Genomic DNA, 19467 nt, shown 5'->3' on the forward strand with positions numbered 1-19467 from the left:
TGCAATTACAGCTATGCGAATAAAGAGCTATTTAGATTAGACGTGTCAGATGTAATATATCCTTGATTGTTCCTTGACCTCAATTAGACCGGCTTGTATCGAATTATGAAAGTAAATGTAGAGGATTTTGGAACGTAACTTGTATGAAACATACGACCGCATATTGAAACAATTCAACGTATAGTGACTTTAATGATAAATTAAATTCCATTAAAAACGTGAAATCTATATTCATTTTAACACGTTCACTGCGGCAAGTTAAATCATAATTCTGCATCTGGTGCGGCGGCGGCCTAAAATGTGCCCCTAATGATATTTCCGCCTGTGTGTGGCAGGTCTTTTTAAACCCACTGGCTGCACTAGGATAAATTAAATTGCTATATCTTTGTGGAAACATAATGTATACATTTTATGTATACACCTGAGATAATCGTTTCGCACTAGCGAGAGGGTCATAGTTTTCTTTGTCTTCAATAGCTAAGTACAGCGTAAAGCCGACATCTTGACGACAAAGCAATGTCTTATGAATGTTGAACAAAATAGTTTGGTCGAAATACATAAGGAAATTGTTTCAGTTTATTAAAGATATGGATGCTATATTTTGTACGTATGGTTATTATCGAATTGTTTATTAAAAAAAGTTAATTATATGAAGGTCAATCCTTATTAGCTGTAAACATACTGTCAACTTTACCAAAGACGTTAAGGTTTTATGTTTAGTCGTTAATGACGTCACAGATGTCCGGAAGGGCCAACAATGCCCGGATTGTCATTACACTTTGTAGAGACCACACATTAAATGGCTCTTAGTATAACTAAATACCGAATTTGTTGTATAAGATACGGCAGTGAAGTAAAAAGAAAATATTAATGAATACACGATTTATTCTAAACTAGCTTTGGTCCGCGTCTCTGTTTGCGTAGAATTAAAACTAAATTAAGTAGACTATGTGTGCTACCAGACTATGCTCTACATTTATGCCAAATTACATCGAAATCCATTCAGAAGTTTAGGCTGCAAACTCAAACAAATATCTAAGCTTTCGCATTTATAATATTAGTAAGATTTATTTTAGTTATTGATAAGAGAATGCATTAAATCATAAAGCGATGCGATGTCGGAACGCCGACGTTCCTAATCGAGTTTCGATTCGGGTCCCCTAACACGAATTATACTAACTTTAGTAGTGCCACTCCACTAGATTAAATAATTCACATCCGGGGAGTGTACCGACAGATCTGTGATGTTTTTTCTATATACATATTATTACTTTATTTCAAAACTAGTTTTGTCTGCGACTCCGTCCGCGTCGAAATAAAAATAAAAGTAAGTAGCCTATGTGTTCTTCCAGACTATCTACATTTGTGTCATATTTCATAGAGATGCATTCAGCAGTTTCGACTACAAACAATCATCCATCTAAACTATCGCATTTATAATTTAATTCCGTAGCGTTTTAGCGAAAAATATCAGTTTAATATTCAGATCGGAACGAATATCGTCTAACGTTACATAACGATTACACTATGTACTAAAAATATCTATATAAAAGTATTTCTACAAACGATAGGTAGCCCTGTGACGACTGGTATTTTCAACAAACACGCGTAATAAATATCAGTTTAGCGTGCGTTAAGAGGCCCCTTGTCCACCTGAAAACATTCCAGCAATAGATATCTTTGTTGACTAAGATTCTAATAGCTTCAAAAGCAACAGTTGTAGGAATATACCTGTCTGAGCCAACATAAGACAAGCTTTCGCCCGTGAGTCCTCGAGGAATTAAAAAAACAAAAGTATTGGCCTGTGTATTGCCTTTAATATATAAGTGACTCAAAAACTTGTTACTTTATGATAAAAAAATAGGATCACAGGACACATGTTCGCTTTGGTAAAAGTTTTTACTACCTTTCCCTAGGGAAGCCATCGTTCTGGCCCTAGATCAATCGCCCATCACTACCTGACACACCGTAGACAAGTTCAATCGGGATCAATTGCGTGATCCGTCGCCGCGATGTGTCGCTATATGGATCGGCCGTGGATCACGATCGAATCTTTAGGGTTGCCAAAACGTATTTATTAATCTGATTATTAAAACATCAATTTAAATTGGACGTTGTCTCTGAAAGACCTAGCTATTACACAGTTGTGTTCTTTTAATGTTTAGAACGAACACACACCATTGAAAAAATTGTCGCACAACTGTTGTGCGATTGTCGATTGTTTTGCAGTCAATTCAACTTTTTACTTGCACAACTAACAATCATAGGAATTAAAGTGAGACTCAACAGTTCTCCGATAGTTTACTCTTCTTTAATTCGTCGGTTCTGATAAAATGTTTGTATCTTGTCAAATAAACAAGTTCGTTGTGGTAATAAACTGGTTTATTGTCTTATTTGGATACGACGATATCATATATAGAAGTAGGTTAAATGTTTTATTTAGATGTTACTTTGCTACGTCATACAGTTATTTTAAAATACATTTTTAAATGAAGAGATATTTTGTAGTTTGATTCTTAGCTGACTATGAACATTTTATATACAAGTCACACTTGAATCATTATTTGTTAAAAAAAAACAAGTATATATTGCTCTTCCATACATCAGAATTAGTTGTAATATCTTTTTTTAAGCATATCAACTTTCACACATTCCAAGCATACTTTCTTCGGACATCCTATGTAGCCATTCAATCTTAACAGTGTCTGGTTTATGTTCTCATCCTCTTGCAGCATATGGCCATACCACGCTAACCTTCTGCTTCTTCATTTTTGCAACATATTTAAAAAAAAAACAATTATTTAAAAGTGCCAACCCTAGTATAGACTACCCACACGTCCCGTGACACGGTGGACCGATTTAGGTTCGTATCATTGCGAGTTTTATTTGTACACCATACGAACCTCTTAGTGAACGCTATGCACGGTTATTGAACCCCATATGTCACCTCGCTAACCGTGGATTTACACTGACATTATGTCAATATTAAGTTTTCATATACACAAACTTTTGGCATTTAATCTTGCTTTTTAATATTATAAATGCGAAAGTCTAGATGGATGTTTGTTAGACTATGTAGCCTAAACTGCTGAACAGATTTCGATAAAATTTGGTATATATGTAGAGGTTAGCCTGGAAGAACACATAGGCTAGTTACTTTTGTTTTTTTTTTTAATACCACGCCGACTTAATCGCGGGCGAAAGCTAATTAATTATAAAGAAAGCGTAAATACCTAAGAAATATTCACCTTATTTAAACCAAACATATTTTTTTCGCTAGAAAGTAAATTAACCAAGCTGGTTTGGTATTGAACGTGTTAATAGAAGTAAAACCTTTTACTATACAAATACTAGTTAATACCCCCAGTCAATAAGCCCCCGTCGCGAGCTTAAACGACAGTAACAGACTCTGTTGATGCTAATTGGTATTTACGTAAAGTTCCCGTGGGCTGGGTCCCGGTTTCAATTATATGCCTGCGGGTGTTCCCGATTCACTTTGATAATGGGAATCTGTTACTAACATTTGATTCTAATTGGATTTCTAATTTATATTTATTCATCATCCACTTGCCCTTATCCCTTATGGAGGGTCGGCACAGTATGTGCTGCTCTTCCATACATCTCTATCAGCCGTCATATCTGAATCCACTCCTTGTACAATTATTTTTACTTTGAAGTCGGTGTCAGTCAATGTAGATTCATTACTTAATTGTTACTATACTTTCAATTGTCAATTGTTATGGTAAAAATATGGAAACCCTTACGTAGAAATATCACTGCATACCTTGGCTGACACCGACATCAAAGTAAAAATAATTGTACAATATAGACATAACACTTACAATAAGGTAGGTTTACTATTTTCAAGGAATTATTTCGTTACTTTTTAGTGTACTGTTTTTTTTGAGAATATTTTGTTTTTGGTGTATTTTGTTTTGTTTTTAGTGCATTTTGTTTTGTTTTTCGTGTATTTTGTTTAGAAGTCGGTTTTGTTTTTTTATTAAAAAGTTTTATTAATATAATAAATGCGAAAGTTTGATTGGAGGGATAGATGTTTGTTAGTTTGTAAGCTAAACGGCCGAAAAAATATTGATTAAATTTGGTACAGATGTGAAACATAGTCTTGAAGAACATAGGCTACTTTTGTTTCTTTTTTTTGATGTCAAAAATAAACACCGTCGAATGCCAGTATTATATAGTTTGGATGAATTTGTAAAGGGTGTTTCCCGTTAAGAGATTGGTACACTGATCGACCCAATAGGAAAAAAATCCCATTGGGTAAACACCGTTTGTAACTACGTCTCCAAAACGGTTTAAAGTATCGCCTTGAAACTTTGCACAGATTAGTTAGGAAGAACACAGACTGGTATGTTAAAACTAATTATAACACAATTTGGTGAAGTTCCCGACAAGATTCAAACCCTTAGGTTCCTTAAGGTTAAGTAAATGATCTATAGTAACACTGTCGATGTTCAGATTTAAATTTTCGTCTTATATTGAACTTTCTTCCATCACTTTTAGATCAGATTATTGAATTACTATTTTCGCTGTATTTCTCCTTCAAACGACCGATGAATATTATCAATACCAACACATTATGAAATAACAAAACACTATCGCAATCATCTCCAATTGATCTCAAGAAGGAAACGAAGTGTTGTCAAGAGTCCTTGTCAAAACTAGCTCCGGTGCTATGAAATCTTGAACAGTTGTTGAACTGTGAGTTCCCCACTACGCGTACAAAAATATTCAAATCATCATATTCCTTCTTTTCCTACTCCAATTGGTGCAACAGTGTCCTCCACATAACTCTATACGTCATTTCAGTCACTCCCTTCTTGATCATGTCCTTTTTCACGCAATCCGTCCATCTCTTTCTAAGTCTACCTCTACCGCTGTACCCTTCCACAAAAATATTCTGTTTTAATTGCTCTAGTTGTATTGACATATTCTCATGTCTCGTTGGATTGAATTTTTTTTTCTGTAACATGGAAGGAATTTGACTTTGTTTTGTTTCTTTTTCAGTTTATCGTCATACGGCCATTATTTACACATATGTTTTCAGTATGCGTTTGTTTCTAGAGATACAAATATATTAGGTATAGAGTGGACGTTACATGTCTTAAAATATTTTAAGCACATAGCTCTGTCAGTGTAAACGTAGACAACTGCAACAGTACCAGTTGAATGACTTTTCAAATGTCTTGATGACTGATCCTTTTCTGCATCTCTACACACCGCACTACATGTTCAGAAGGTATCACGAAAATTTCTGAGAAAGTTATCGTAACGTCATCGATAAAATTTATATGTCAGGGTGCAAACTATTAGAAACTAGAAATTCATGATAGACCATCGACTCGTACGATGTTCAAGTAAGCTTTAAACAGTTTTTGGGGTGTACTGTTCTAAATGTCCAGTCTATTATGTTAAATATCTATGGTTTGTTTCTAGATATTCTATTGTCTCACGTTTACGACATGACGTTAGGAAGCAGGTCATTGTATTACATCACGTATTGTTTGTCACTTTTTCCTTGCTGTTGTTTTTTGTATCTCCCACGCAAGTTTGTGGGAAGTTTTTCTAAGTTAACAAAGTTAATAACTAACGTCATAGTGCGACTTTAATGTAAATTTTTCGCTTATTTATCTTAATAAATAATTATATATTTTTTTTGAAATATGAGCTAAATAGAATATCAGATATCGCGCGCGATTCTGTCTGCGTGGACTTAAAATAAACAAAAGTAAATAGCGTATGTCTTCTTCAGACTATCCTCTACATCTATGACTTTCATGGAGATCCTTTCAGTTGTTTAGGCCACCAACTCTATCAAATATCCATCCATCTAAACTTTCGCATTTATAATATTAGTATGATAACATTACTAACGTAAAGCTTTCATGATTTTCAACTAAGTCCTGTTTCCACTAGACTACAAGCAAAAGGTTTTTTCTATAAATTTCATTCGTTCAGAAAAAAAATCCCACAATATTGACGATTGTTGTAAAGATATAAATCATTTAGATGAGATTTTTTTTATCTTTGAGGTATAGTATCTGTTGAGTGCCAAATACAACCTCTTTGGCTGACAAGCAGTATGTATACAGCCAAAGGTTGCATACTGGCCACCAAGGCAATAATCGCTTGTAAAAGCAATTTATAAAAAGAAGAAGTCAATATGGAATCAAGAGAGTTTTAAGTTTTTTGTATATTTTTTGTGTAAATAAGTTTTCAATAAAGATGTGTTAGTATAAAAAAGTGTTTTGTATTTTTGGCTGCCGCGCTGTCGGTAACAAGTTAAACAGTATCTCCAGTGGTAGAGAAGGTAAGGAGTAAAAGGTTAGCATGGTATGGCCATGTTATGAGGGATGAATCGCATGTTACAAGAAGGACGTTAGTCATGAATATGGAGGTACAGCGGAAGAGGTGGACCTAGAAAGAGATGGATGGATTGCGTGAAAAGGTGACATGATCAAGAAGGGAGTGACTGAGATGACGTATGATAGAGTTATGTGGAGGACAAAAACTGTTGCGATATAGGAGTAGAATAAGGACGATAATGTTGAGTTTTTTTTATTTAGAAAAATAAACATAATAAAGATTTATAATCTTTTCCTATATCTTTTATACTATAATGTTTTATTGCAGTTTACACTAGCAGTATAATAATTTATCTCTATACCTGAAAAGGCAGTAAACTCAAATAGCTTATTACGTTCGAGATGGAATCTATGAGTAATAACATCGAACGTTCGCATTTTTACGTCGAGCAGTTAAATTAATATTTTATGAACGCTATCGAAAACAAAACCGTATAAGATCTTTGAGCACATACGCTGTAAGCTAATTTAAAGATATAAAGATGTTGTTTACAGAAAAACTAGCTTTCGCACGCGACTCCGTCCGCGTTGAATAAAAAAAACAAAAGCAAGTAGCCTATGTGTTCTCCCAGACTATCCTCTATATCTATGCCAAATATCATCGAGATCCCTTCAGCCGTTTAGGCTACAAATTCTAACTAACATCCATCCATCTTAACTTTCGCATTTATAATGTTAGTAAAGTAATTTTTAATATTAGTAAGATGGTAGTCAGTGATAAAATTCCTACAGCAAGTCGGCACTGAAAGTGTTATTTCTTTTGTACATTTATGAATAAAAAATAACAATTCTTGTAGCAAACATACATGCCAACCAAAATGTAGTACAGATTGTAACTTATGCAAATAATTAAAATATGGTTACAACTCTCATGTTATCGTACACGCATAGTAATAACCTATGTAATATCTTGTTTTATAAATTCCACATGTACATTAGATAATGCATACGCAGGTACATAGAATATAATTATTTTAGTCCTTCAAGCGATAATGTTCTTACGCAAAACGCATTTTAAGTAGGTTTTTCCTAGTCGCTGCGACCTTGTTTTGTTTTTGAGGTCTTTTGTGACGTAATTGCATAACTTTGTTATTCCTTAGTTGACAAATAAATTACTTGTTATGCTATCGGCTTCTATTGTTTATCGAAATTGATTATTTATGTTTTAATATTGATTGTTGACAACCCTAGTTTTAGTCGTCGTAGTTATTTTTTGTAAAGAGGCATACAAGCAAGCGACCACTTGAATCCGCCGGAGTGACGAAGCGATCGATGTCCATAGACATCAGCAATTGCAGATGCCTTGCGTACCCCTAGTCGATGGAAGAGGAGACCCATAAATAGGGTATTTCTCCTTCAAATGTGCCTCCTCCTCCTTCAAATCCACTTTTCCTTGACATCCTTTCTTCTAAAGAAAAATGTGGAAAGGAAAAGGAACTAAAATTAGGGCTCCGGCATCACACTCATCAGAGTGTACGCGGAATTGCTCCCAATTCACGCCAGTCTTCTGTATGGTCGTGGTATTACACCGGGCGAGCCGACCCATTCGTGCGAAGTTGTTAAAGCGGTCCCTACCTCTATGTTTATCAATTAAAGGTCACTGTGGTGGCCATGCTGACCCAATACGGGATGACTTCATTTTTGAATTTCTTCTCAGATATGATGCTTGTTACATCACGATGTTTCCCTACATTATCAACTTTCCTTTGTCCCTACGGAGAGTCGGCATAGTGTTGCTCTTCCATCTCTATCAAATGTCATATCTGAATTTGCTCCCTTCTTTAGCATATATTTCAGACAATCCATACAAACTTTCTTCAGTCTTCTTTTACCTTTGTAGCCATCCAATGGTAATACTTTTTTGCGTCTTGTTTTACTTTGTGACGAAATATAAATGCCATACAAATTTTATTTAATACCGTAACCCAAGCAAACATCTAAGGTCAACTTAGTTAAGCACCTATGTTAAGAGCACTTGTAAATGATTTATGTTTATTAGACAAAGATGAAGCAATTATGATGATTGTGCATTTATTGCTTAATGTCAAATGTTAACGAGAATCTAGTACTTTCTAGTTTTGCCTTGTAGTTTGTGCAAATGATTTTACATGTCATTGAAGTTTCAAAAGCCTAAGCTATCGCACTGTTTAGTCTCGCTTTGATTCCTATGAGCTTATGGAGGTGAGCATACTACTCGATTTTTAGTTGTGCAACTAAACAGTTGAATGGGCAGCAAAACAATCGACAATCGCACAACAGTCGTGCGATAGTTATACAACGGGCGGCATACATTTTGTAGTTGAAGTTCCTGGGTTCGATTACCGCCATGAGATGTCACTTTGTAATTCCAAAGGTTTAAAAGATGTTTTAAGATTGTCCCTAATCATCTTTCTGGTTTAATACCTAAAATTGTTTTCTGAAAAGTCTTGAGCATGTTACATAATTATCAACATAATAAAAAATTGAATCAAATGTTATATAAACAACATCAATCACGTTGAAGTAGACACGGGTTTGTTTGAACTTGTAAATATTTGTTTGTTTAGACTTAACAATGTATGCCGGAGTATTAAAACTGGCTTACGTACAAAACTCACGCGCGTCTCAAAGTTTGAACGGCAAACATAAGAGTGTAATGTACAAATATTTGTCGAATGTAACCTATTTCCATTGCTGAAACACTTGTATAACAACACGAGCTGTTCCCGTGCGGCTTCATCCGCATAAAAATGTAAAAACTTCATTTTATTGTTTTCATTTGTCGAAATTCAAATGCACAAATGACAAGGAAGGCATTTGACGTTGGATAACATTCACCGTTACCATAGCAACCTTGCTTCCTTATCAGCTTGTAGTTTTTGTCCCTTTTCTGCATAACAGTTTTATCCAAATTATTAACTCCTTAATTTTATTAACGTGAAAATATATAGTCTAAAGCGTGTCTAAGTGTAGGACTTGTTATTAAAAAATGCACTATGGATGCTGACATCGTACGTAACTAAGTAGTGTGTGTGTGTGTGTTTACGCTTTATTATATCATACTTTATACTTTATACTAATATTTGTTATAGTTTGTAACCTAAACTTCTGAACGGATTTCGATCAAATTTGGCATAGATATAGAGGATAGTCTGGAAGAACACATAGGTTTACTTACTTTCGTTTTTTTTAATTCTACGTGGATGGAGCCGCGGGCGAAATCTAGTTTGTATAGATATTGTCATCACTTTTTTTCTTTAAAAAAAGAGAGATAAATGTTCTTCGACATTTATTTGGACAAAGTCCTTACAGAGGGTTTGCGTCTAAATTGTGCTGTTCGAATTTCCATAAACTATTTCTAGAATGTTCTGTAATAAAATCGTAAATTAGTCTGCGTTTACCGTACCCCGGGCGACGGCGCCCTGTCATATTACAAACCAACGTCGTTGAGAGATATTTTTATTAGTCCGTACTAGTAGTAAACATCTAAGTTTCCGCATATTGGAACGGGTTCCGTATATCGTTTTATTAAATTCCTTTACTTCCGTTTTATGTATCTTTTTACTGCTTTCTTAATATTGTTTTCTGAAGCATTTTGTTTAAAGATAAGATTTTTATTTTATATTAGCTTGTGCCGGCGTTTCTCTCGGATATAATTAAAAAACTAAAGTGAGTAGTCTATGTGTTCCAGACGCTCTACATCTATGCCAAATTACATCGAAATCCGTTAAGCAGTTTAGGCTACAAACTCTAAGTAACATCTATCCAAACTTTCACCTTTATAATATTAGTAAGACTTATTAAGATTTTCTTATGGTAGTCGCTTAAACCCTTATTTGCATTTAGTTGCATTCGGCTATCTATTTCCACTAGCGCGTTTAACTTTACACAATGAGTAACTCAGCCACAGGAACTGTTCTCGCGTGGTAATAAAATCGGGCCTAGTGAAAACAGGGTTTTACCGTAGGCGTGTTTTCACCTGGCGTTAACAACGTTGGTGATGGAGTGATGCGTGGTTGATGACGTCAGTGCTATTACGAGCGCAGGGCCGCTGTCCTCTCGCTATTTGCATGACGGCATCTTAGGAATCCAGTGTATACCAACCTATGTTATATTTGAACTTTAAGGGATAGGTGATAAGTGTCATTATTGGGTGGCAAACAGTTTAGAGCATGGGAAAAGTCGTGAAATTCTGATGAAAATCTGATCAATGTTTTTGGGCTTTGAATTAACCATGATATGGACTTTTTTGACAAAATAAACACTAATTTTATACAGTACTAGCTTTCGCCTGCGACTCTGTCCGCGTGGAATTAAAAAAAAAACATAAGTGAGTAGCCTATGTGTTCTTCCAGACTATCCTCTACATTTATGCCAAGTTTCTTCGAGATCCGTTCAGCCGTTTGGGCTACAAACTCTAACAAACATCCATTCATCTAAACTTTCGCATTTATAAAATAGTAAGATTTTAGACTAGATTATAGACCTTTCTCCTGCATAAATGAAGAGATTCTATTTATTATTAAAACTTATATATAAAAGAACTATCTCAACAGATGTTTTAACAATAAAGAGTTTGTCTCAATTTAGAAAGACATAAACTCTCCTTGAACAAGTCGTAAAAAGGGACCCTTAACTTTAACTTACAACGCCCCTGATAACTTAATGTCTTCGGGCTACTAACAAGTTTTGTCACATTTTAGTACTTTACTTCTGAAAGGTCTCGAATAATTTGAGATAAACGCACAAGTTTACTGGTAATTTTAAAATGATCACTGAAATATCTTGGACTATAGTCGCTTTAGCGTCTTGAACAAAAATATTGCCTTCACGACTTATCACGGTCATCATCATCATCATCATCAACTTGCCCTTATCCCTTACTGAAGGTCGGCACAATATGTGCTGCTCTTCCATACATCTCTATCAGCCGTCATATCTGAATCCACTTCCCTCTTTCGCATATCCTCTTTCTCACAATCCATCCATACTTTCTTCGGTCTTCCTCTACCTTGTTAGCCATTAACATTCAATCTTAACACATTCAGGTTTATGTCACCATAATACAAACATATCATGGTAACGTGGTAAAACATTTTACCAAGGCACCATAAACATCAGTCCCTACAGTTCCACGCACGGTTCGTTATTAAGTGATTAAATTGTAATTGTCATCGACTGGGGATTCGAACCCCAACCATTCTAATTAACCAGTTAACTGTTATGACGCACAATTGTTTATGCTGTCCTAGTATTTTGAAGGTTCAAATGTAACTCCTGTCAAGGGCGAGGCTATAGGAAATGAAAATTGTAAAATTTTACTTACTAATATGTGAAAGTTTAGATGGCTGGATGTTTATTAAGAGTCTGTAGCCTAAACTGCTGAACCGATCTCGATGAAATTTGGCATAGATATAAAGTATAATCTTGGATAACACATAAGCTACTCACTTTTGTTTTTTTTTTGTTAATTCCACGCAGATTTACGCTAGTTGTAAAATAAACATCTAATTTAATTCAGAATGCTTAGGTTTCTACAATCCCTAAAGGCCTGTAGGTAACTCAGAACTTGTCTGTTTTTTAATTAAAACATTCTCTTTGTAATAAAAATTATTATAAACTCTCCCTTGTTAATAGGCTACCAAGAACATCAGTTGGCAATGCCAATGACTGTCAGTCGTCATATCTTTACTCTCTTACGAATATCGATACATACTTATGGTTTTCCTCTACTTTGCAAGCGGTGTAGACTTTAGGGTGCCGCGATAATGTATTTTTGTTACATTTCTTCGTTTCATTTCGAATTCATATAAACTGGCATTACGTGTCAGCTAAGAAATTCAAAGATATGTGTGAAGTCGACCCACTGTCAAGCTTAGTTGACTACTAGCAGTTGCTCACGACTTCGTCCGTAAGAAATTAAAAAATATAGCCTATGTTACTCACCGATAAATTGCCTTTCTATTGGTGAAAGACCTTTTAAAAAATCCATATCTTTCCTCTTTAAAATATTATTATATTATACATCTTACTGTTAATATTATAAATGAGAAAGTTTAAATGGATGGATGGATGGATGTTTGTTAGATTTTGTAGCTTAAACGGATGAACGAATTTCTTGCAATCTTGTATAGATATACCAAATTGCATCGAAAATTCCTCCAGATCTACAGATGTAGAGGATAGTCTGGAGGAGTCGCGAGTGAAAGCTAGTTATAATATAGTTGACTATAACAGTCACCCTTAACTTATGGTGGGCTCAGAATACTCTTAGTAAGGACAATATAGTGAGTCGACAATATAATTTGTTTTATTTTTCCATTCATGCGAAATCGCGTAAAGCAACTAGTAGAATATACAATTAAAAGTCTTTCTGTAGGCGAGGCGTGTCCCTCTAGTGGGACAATAGTGACCCAAATTGAATAAGTTAATTAGGCAAAGCGTTCTGCGCTCCCTCGGCTCACAGTTATGTTTATTTAATTATTTCAAATAGCTCTGGGATGTTTTATTAATTACGACGAAAAAATTCAACGATAAAGTCATTTAGCTTTCGCCTGCGGACTACGTTCACGTGGAATTAAAAAAAACAAAAGTGAGTAGCCAATGTGTTCTTCCAGACTATCACCTACGTCAATACAAAATTTTATTAAAATCCGTTCAGCGGTTTAGGCTACAGACTCTAACAAACATCCATCCGTCTAAACATTCGCATTTATAATATTTGTATGAAGTATGATAATAGCGAAACCATCGCTACCCGTAGACTTTTATAAATTTCCTCGCGGATGGAGTTGCGGGCGAAAGCTAGTAACTATAAGTAGGACCTAATTGCTACCCAACAATTTGCTTATAAGATATATTATCACGTCTGAGTCAAGCTCCTCTACTCTATAATCGATTGTATGATTTTGTCTAGTAAATATTATTTATTGGTCAATTTGACAGTAAAGTCTTCAGTAAAAATCTGGTCGAAAACGGCCGTTTCAAAGATTACCTGGAAAAAACACGGCTTGCGGACTGACAAACAGACAAAAATGAATGCGATTTTCGATAACAGCAACACAAATACACCATCTTCCTATAATTTTGAATTTTTCTTTTGATACTACAAACAGATGCTTCAATTTTATTACATGTATAGATGGCGTTGCTTTATTTAAATTTTTTTTATTACGTAATCTTTATTTCGTAAATCATCCTCATCGATTATAAGCAATATCTATGTTTGTATTGCAGATGTAGGCTACGAGTACGTGGTGGACCAGCAGCCGATCGGCAAGCTGTTGTTCCGGCAGTTCTGCGAACGCACGCGGCCACAGTATCACAAGTACAATGGATTCCTCGATGCCGTATGTATCCATACATCCATTTATACTTATTTGAACTTAACTTCGTCTTATATTTAAATTAAGTGTTAAGAGCGGGCGCGCACCTTTTGACTAAACTATTGCAAACTGTTGTGCGATTGTCGATTGTTTTGCAATTCAACTGTTTAGTTGCACAACTAAAAATTTTGTAATGTACCCACCATATAAGTTGGCAGCTATCATATTTGCAAAGGTTTAAGCTTTTTTAAATAATTTACTTTCATAAGAATTAATTCAAATTTACATAACATTATTGCAAGTGTATTAGGAATTTAATATTCACTTGTGGATGTCTATAGACAGCGGTCTTACAGCACTGCCGTCTTATAGCCTGTCCATAGAGGTAAGTGGATTTAGATGATAAAGCAGAGGCAGCTGTTACGTTTGCAGGTGGAACGGTACGAGGTGGGGCTGGAGGAGACGCGGGTGGCGCTCGCCGCGGAGGTGTTCGGCAGGTACCTGAAGCCCGAGGGAGGCGAGGCTGTTACCGATGTGGTTATACCAACGGTCGTCGATGACGCCAGCTCACTGCTTGAAGGTAGGACTGTCCTAAGATTTGATGAACAAGCTTTCTTTATCGTGATTTTCGAAATTTTTAAATTACAGAAAGAGTAGAGAATAGATTATTAACATTAAACGAACTTTTTCTAAATTAATTTCAAGACTTAGACAATTTTTCGATTAATTAGAAGCGTTCATTGTTTCTTCATCTTATTGTCCTACTAGCTTTTGCCCGCGACTCCGTCCGCGTGGAATAAAAAAACAAAAGTGTGTAGCGTATGTGTTCTCCCAGACTATCCTCTACATCTGTACCAAATTTAACCGAAATCCGTTCAGCCGTTTAAGCTACAAACTCTAACAAACATCCATCCATTCATCCATCCACCCATCTAAACTTTCACATTTATAATATTAGTTAGATGTACCAGAAGTGAGGCAGAGGGCGTTCACAGTTCGCTGCCAGGATTTTTACTTCTTATTAATATTTTAAATGTGGAAGTTTAGATGGATGTTTGTTAGAGATTGTAGCCTCAACTGTTATACGGATATCAATAAAATTTGACATAGATGAGTAGAAAGATCACACATGCTAATTTTTTTTTTAATTCCATGTGGAGGGAGTGAAGGGTAAAAGCTTTTATATTATCTAGGCGACTGAAAATCAGCGCGAAGCGCTACATTTAAAACTGTGTTAAATTCATCAACTCGTCGGTAGTTAACCGAATATCTGATAATCATACCATGTTTTATCTTCCAGGCGGATCTAAAGACATATTCGGCGAGTGCGTGCGCTGTGTGAAGAGTTTTCTCGCAGGCGCACCGTTCGCGGAGTTCGAACGCTCGATGTACTTCCACCGCTATTTGCAATGGAAGTGGCTAGAGGCGCAGCCGGTCACACAACACACGTTCCGAATGTATCGAGTGCTGGGTAAAGGCGGCTTCGGCGAGGTCTGTGCGTGCCAGGTGAGAATATAATCCATACGAGAGAGAAAGAGACAAAAACAATCATACTTTTATGCAATATAACTTCACCTACAATACTGACTCCCGCCAGAATGCGCGCTGTTCTCAACTGAATGACATTGACAGCTGTCACATAGGCACGTCTATGCCGATGTTGCAGTGTTGCCCGATTTTCTTAACAATATGCGGGGCTCAGAGCCTTTTTTTTTCTTCAGAGGGGAATGATTTATCCATACTCCGCGTCCCGAGGGGGGACACGGTAGTTATGTAGGATTCTCCCCATAATGGGGCATACCCACTAAACCCTTCTGTTTCTCTAACGCATAGTGGCGGGGCCACGGGCAACCACGCTGGCCCAATGCGGGTTGGTTGACTACACACATATCCTTGAATTTCTTCGCCGATATGTGTAGGTTGCTTTACGGTCTTTTCTTTCACCGTAAGAAAGTCGGGTAAATTGTGTACATATGAAATTTGGAAAAATAGAAAATCACATTGGTACGGCGATATTCGAACCCAAGATCTGTAGATTACAAGTCAAGTGCTCAAAGCACTGAGCCACCTACGCTCTTTTGGTATTTGGTAATTGGTTCAATCAAAGCATAATGCGTTTGTCTAGGTGCGAGCGACAGGCAAGATGTACGCGTGCAAGAAGTTAGAAAAGAAGAGAATAAAGAAGCGTAAAGGAGAAGCGATGGTGTTGATTGAGAAACAAATCCTGCAGCGAATAAACTCACGTTTTGTCGTTAACTTGGCGTATGCATACGAGACTAAAGACGCGCTTTGTTTGGTGCTCACTATTATGAACGGTAAACTATTTTGATCTTCTATAGCTTAGATTTCTATTATCCTGCTTTATTACCGAAGAACTAAGCCTTTCTTGTAGCCAAATTCAGACTTTTTTAATCTATCCTTGACTACAGATTTCTTATTATAAACTAGCTTTCGCCCGAGACTCCGTCCGCGCGGAATTAAAAAATACAAAAGTGAGTAGCCTATGTGTTCTTCCAGACTATCCTCTACATTTGTACCAAATTTCATCGAAATCATTCTTTACATGAAAAACTTTCGCATTTATTTAATATTAGAGTTTGTGTTAAATTCTTTCAAGTAACAAATGGTACGTTAATGTTTTTTATACATTAACTAGCTGTTGCTTGCGACTTCATCTTCGTATTAAAAATAAATAGATAATATAGTCCATGTTACTGTGAGGTTAAGTACCTTTTTAATGGTACAAGAATATTTGAAATCGGCCCAGTAGTTTTTGAGTCATTAAAACATACAAAAATACAAATCATTCTTTATAATATTAGTAAAGATGGAAGTAAAATATTTATAGGATAGATAATAATTGACAGATTTCATCATAAGTGTAATCCAGTCTAGACTGGTGTACACCATTGGTGAACAAAATCTAAATCTAAGATTATATTCCAGGTGGAGACCTAAAGTTCCATATCTACAATATGTGCGGCGCTGACACTGGCCTAGGTCTGGAACGCGCGAGGTTCTACGCCGCCCAGGTCGCCTGCGGTCTAGAACATCTGCACAAAATGGGGATAGTCTACAGGTATAACAAACTAAAGAAGTAACATGTGTGTTTAAAATAACGTTTCTTGGGATGATTTTCTCCAGTTTCTACAATATCTGATGGTTTTTAGTAATTTATTAAATGATTCTTTAAAAAAGTTGCTGAGACTTTAAATTCATGAAACTAGAGTGTTAGAACTGAATATTAGACCACAAAATTTTACTACGTCATAGGTAATGTGAAAATAATTATTCTACTAAAGACTTCATATAATTAGCCTTTTTAAATTCAATCGTATTAAATCTATTTTTTTAGTAACATTCTAGTAATTGATTTACTTTACTTTTCCTTGCAATAGATTGGTTTTTGATAAGTAGGTAATCAGCCCTCTGCACTTTTTTCTCTGATTTCTTTATCCGTAATAAAATAACTTTCGTATAAAATCACCATTTTTGTATATTAAAATATTGTTTTATATCAGAGACTGCAAGCCGGAGAACATATTGCTGGATGATGCTGGTCACGTGCGTATCTCAGACCTCGGTCTCGCCGTCGACGTGCCCGAGGGTGGCACTGTACGCGGCCGCGTCGGCACTGTCGGATACATGGCGCCTGAGGTATGTACGCCACAGACTGTGCTCCGGCATAGACTAATCCGTCACAGACTGCACTCTGTCATAGACTAATACGACAGACTGTACTCCATCATAGTCTAATCCGACACAGACTGCACTCCGTCATAGACTAATCCGACAGACTGTACTCCGTCATAGACTAATCCTTCACAGATTGTACTCCGTTATAGACTAATCCGACACAGACTGCACTCCGTAACAGACTAATCCGACACAGACTGTACTCCCTCATAGACTAATCCGACAGACTGTATTCCGTTATAGACTAATCTGACACAGACTGTACTCCGACATAGACTAATCCTTCACAGATTGTACTCCGTTATAGACTAATCCGACACAGACTGCACTCCGTAACAGACTAATCCGACACAGACTGTACTCCCTCATAGACTAATCCGACAGACTGTACTCCGTTCTAGACTAATCTGACACAGACTGTACTCCGACATAGACTGTACTCCCTCATAGACTAATCCGACAGACTGTACTCCGTTCTAGACTAATCTGACACAGACTGTACTCCGACATAGACTAATCCGACAGACTGTACTCCGTCTTAGTTTCAATTTCCCACTACGGAATAACGTCTCGTCATAAATTGTAATATTTTATTATAGACTGTACTCCATCTTAGACCCCATTTCCATCTATACTCTATTTTATATATAAAAAAATATGTATCAAGATGTATTGTGTTTTAGGTGATAGACAACGAGCGGTACACGTTCAGCCCGGACTGGTTCTCCTTCGGGTGTTTGGTGTACGAGATGATAGAAGGTCGTGCGCCATTCCGCGCGCGTAAAGAGAAGGTCAAGCGCGAGGAGGTCGACAGGAGAGTCAAAGTAACTACCCTTTTTTTTAATAAATAGAACTTTTATTGTCACAAAAACAAGCTATAAATGAAGACTTACATATATCAACCTTAAAGCTAGTAAAAAAAATGTGGCAAAAGGCGGCAAGCTCAGCTAATGCAGAGACGGCAAAGGCTGTTTTCTTTTTTTTATTATTATAAGGTGGCAATGCATGTGATTCTGAATTCGCCGAGAAAGCGAAGCGATCGTTGCCCATATTTTTGCCTACTCTTAATCAATGGAGAAATATAAAGACTATATTTCTCCTTCCTATGTCAAATCCACTTTCAGTTCCCATCCTTTCCGTATAAGAAAATGGTGGGAAAGGTAATGGACTACAATTAGGACATGTTACTAATAGAAATAGTCATAGATCTTACTAATATAAAAGATAGCTTTCGCCCGCGACTCCGTCCGCGTAGAATTTAAAAAAACAAAAGCGATTGCCTATGTGTTCTTCCAGACTATCCTCTATAATCATGTCAAATTTAATTGAAATCCATCCATCCATCCATCCATCCATCAAAACTTTCGTATTTATAATATTAAATATGATGTTACTCAGGCTGCGTGAAATATTTTATTATATAAATATAGCCCATGTACTAATAACATAGCTTTTTTAATTGTGAAAGAATTTTTAAACTCGGTCGAAAAGTCATCATCATTGTCATCAACTTACCTTTATCCCTTATGGAGGGTCGGCATAGTATGTGCTGCTCCATACATCTCTATCAGCCGTCATATCTGAATCCACTCCTTTCTTAAGCATATCCTCTTTTGAATCCATACTTTTTAAACTCGGTCGAAAAGTATTTGAGTTATTTCAATACGAAATCCTAAACATGTAAAGGCCTAATTTTAGACCCTTTCCCTTTCCACTCTTATTTTAAGAGAAGATGGGAAGGAAAAGTGGATTTGACGATGGAGGAGACGCAAAGGGGAAATGTCCTCTTTATGTGCGTCTCCTCCGTCAATGAAGGGTAGGCGACGCTGCAATTGCGGATGTTTATGTGCAGCGGTCGCTTTTATTTCGGCGGATTCAGGTGGTCCCTTGCTCGTTTGCCATTTGACATCTGAGTGTATGGTATGAATGGAATATGACGATTGACGTCAATTGTCTCATGACAACTCCGGTCGCCTTTTAGTGCATCGAAAATGGTCGTAATTTTATTTTATTCTTTTTAGCTCAATGGTTGAATATTTTCGCGTCAATTTTTTTCTGGTTATTTTATAACAAGTAGAATCGTT

General features: G+C 36.2%; 1 protein-coding gene across 1 annotated transcript in view; it reads left to right on the plus strand.

Moving 5' to 3' along the window:
* LOC106105858 (G protein-coupled receptor kinase 2) overlaps positions 1 to 19467 on the plus strand; it is a 35033-nt gene that overhangs the window by 11627 nt on the left and 3939 nt on the right. Inside the window, exons 3-9 of the mRNA XM_013286315.1 lie at positions 13599 to 13711; positions 14120 to 14267; positions 14988 to 15193; positions 15813 to 16002; positions 16634 to 16766; positions 17209 to 17344; positions 18067 to 18216. Of these exons, the coding sequence (XP_013141769.1) occupies positions 13599 to 13711; positions 14120 to 14267; positions 14988 to 15193; positions 15813 to 16002; positions 16634 to 16766; positions 17209 to 17344; positions 18067 to 18216 (1076 nt within the window). The remainder of the gene's footprint in view (positions 1 to 13598; positions 13712 to 14119; positions 14268 to 14987; positions 15194 to 15812; positions 16003 to 16633; positions 16767 to 17208; positions 17345 to 18066; positions 18217 to 19467) is intronic.

This window comes from Papilio polytes, unplaced genomic scaffold (assembly GCF_000836215.1).
Source record: "Papilio polytes unplaced genomic scaffold, Ppol_1.0 DF822622.1, whole genome shotgun sequence".
In the NCBI taxonomy this organism is placed as follows: Eukaryota; Metazoa; Arthropoda; class Insecta; order Lepidoptera; family Papilionidae; genus Papilio; species Papilio polytes.